Source organism: Tupaia chinensis, unplaced genomic scaffold, assembly GCF_000334495.1.
Source record: "Tupaia chinensis unplaced genomic scaffold, TupChi_1.0 Scaffold000403_1, whole genome shotgun sequence".
Classification (NCBI taxonomy): domain Eukaryota; kingdom Metazoa; phylum Chordata; class Mammalia; order Scandentia; family Tupaiidae; genus Tupaia; species Tupaia belangeri.
In genome coordinates, this window is record NW_006159905.1 from 718,683 (window position 1) to 720,307 (window position 1,625).

Here is a 1,625-nt window from a genome sequence, read left to right on the forward strand (position 1 = left end):
CGCCGGGTGCTCGGCGCCGGGGCCGTCCCGCCGCCCCTTCCACTTTTTCAGGCCGGCCGTGCTGCCGCGCTCGCCCACACTCCGGGAGCTGGCGTGAATGCCGGAAGTTGCCCTCACTTCCGCCCGTTCGGGGGCGGGGCTTACTCCAAGTCTAGTCGCTGAGCTTCCGGGCTGCCTGGCAGCTGCGGTGGCTCCAGGATGATCGAGACCGAGCGACTCGGTGAGAGGGGGTGGGGTGGAACGGAGTAGTAGGGAGAGGTGATCCTTGACCTCTGACCTCTGACCTCTCCCCTGTAGTGCTGCCTCCCCCAGATCCCCTGAACCTGCCCCTGCGGGCCCTGGAACTGGGATGCACAGGACGCTGGGAACTGTTGACCGAGCCCGGAGCTCCAGAGAGCACGGTGAGTGACTTTTGGTCCTAACTGGACCCGCATTGAGCCTAAAACCTCCTCGCAGTGGCATCTTGCATGACCTTGCTCTCCTGGGCCTGGGAGTCTGTCAGCCCTGCCCTGCCTGGTGCTGGACAGAGCCCAGCCCAGGGGACCTGTGGTGGGCCAGCCAGAGCATGAGTGAGGACAGCAGGGACAGCTGCTCCTTCTAATGCATCTTCTCTTCTTGGAGCACCTCTTTCTGTCTCCCGGCACCAGGGCACGTGGTGGTGGCTCAGCCGCTAGCCTTTGAGCCCCTGAATCTTCAGCCTTAGAGCCTTAGAGCGGGACCCCAAAGGTTAGCATGCCCTGTCATCAGCAGGGGAGCTTTTCAAAGACGGGAAGTCCTCAGGTTTGGTCTCGCTGGTTTCTGAAGTCCACAGTCTGCACTATTAACCAGTAGTGCTGGGAAGAGCCTTTGGAGAATATGGCTTCAGCCTGATTGTCCTCGTCTGGGATGTCTACCCTTGCTGAACTGAACAAGGACCCTGCCACCTCCCGTCTGCATTTTACCGTCTCTCCTCACCTCATTCTTCTCTTGCCCTCGCTCCAGCTTCCGCACGGCCTCCCTCCCTGTGCCCCAGATCTGCAGCAGGAAGCAGAGCAGTTGTTTCTGTCGTCCCCGGCCTGGCTACCTCTCCATGGTGTGGAGCACGCAGCCCGGTGAGGAGTCCACAGGGACGTGGACTAGAGACATGGTCTCCTGCAGGAAGCTGGGGTGGGGGAGAAAGAAGACCTGGAAATTGCTTCTCCTTTCCAGAAAATGGCAGAGGAAGACAGACCCTTGGTCTCTCCTGGCTGCCCAGGGGGCTCCAGTCCCATCCGACCTACAGGCCCAAAGACACCCAACCACCGGCCAGATACTAGGCTACAGGGAGGTAAGCTCTCAGGGGACACGAGGCAGAGTTGGGGGCGGTGGTCAGAGGCGAGCTCAGCCTCTCTGGGGCTCTTTCCCATCTCTTGCCTCAGGTCCTGCTGGAGAACACAAACCTGTCAGCCACGACTTCCTTGTCGCTTCGCCGGCCTCCCGGGCCCGCTTCCCAGTCCCTGTGGGGGAATCCAACCCAGTACCCTTTTTGGCCAGGTGATTCTTGTAGGGCCGGGATGGTAGGAGAAATTGCCCTTCATTTCCAGGGACAGGTTCCCCACTTACCCTTCATTGTCCTGATCCCACGAATCCCTAAAAGTCTACTCTTT

General features: G+C 60.4%; 1 protein-coding gene across 1 annotated transcript in view; it reads left to right on the forward strand.

Moving 5' to 3' along the window:
* Positions 1 to 63: 63 nt before the first annotated feature.
* Positions 64 to 1,625, forward strand: part of SKIC2 (SKI2 subunit of superkiller complex) — a gene marked incomplete in the record, with an annotated part of 11,370 nt that continues 9,808 nt past the window's right edge. The window contains 5 exon segments of the mRNA XM_014590079.2: positions 64 to 220; positions 298 to 401; positions 982 to 1,091; positions 1,189 to 1,306; positions 1,398 to 1,512. Coding sequence (XP_014445565.1) covers positions 199 to 220; positions 298 to 401; positions 982 to 1,091; positions 1,189 to 1,306; positions 1,398 to 1,512 — 469 coding nt within the window.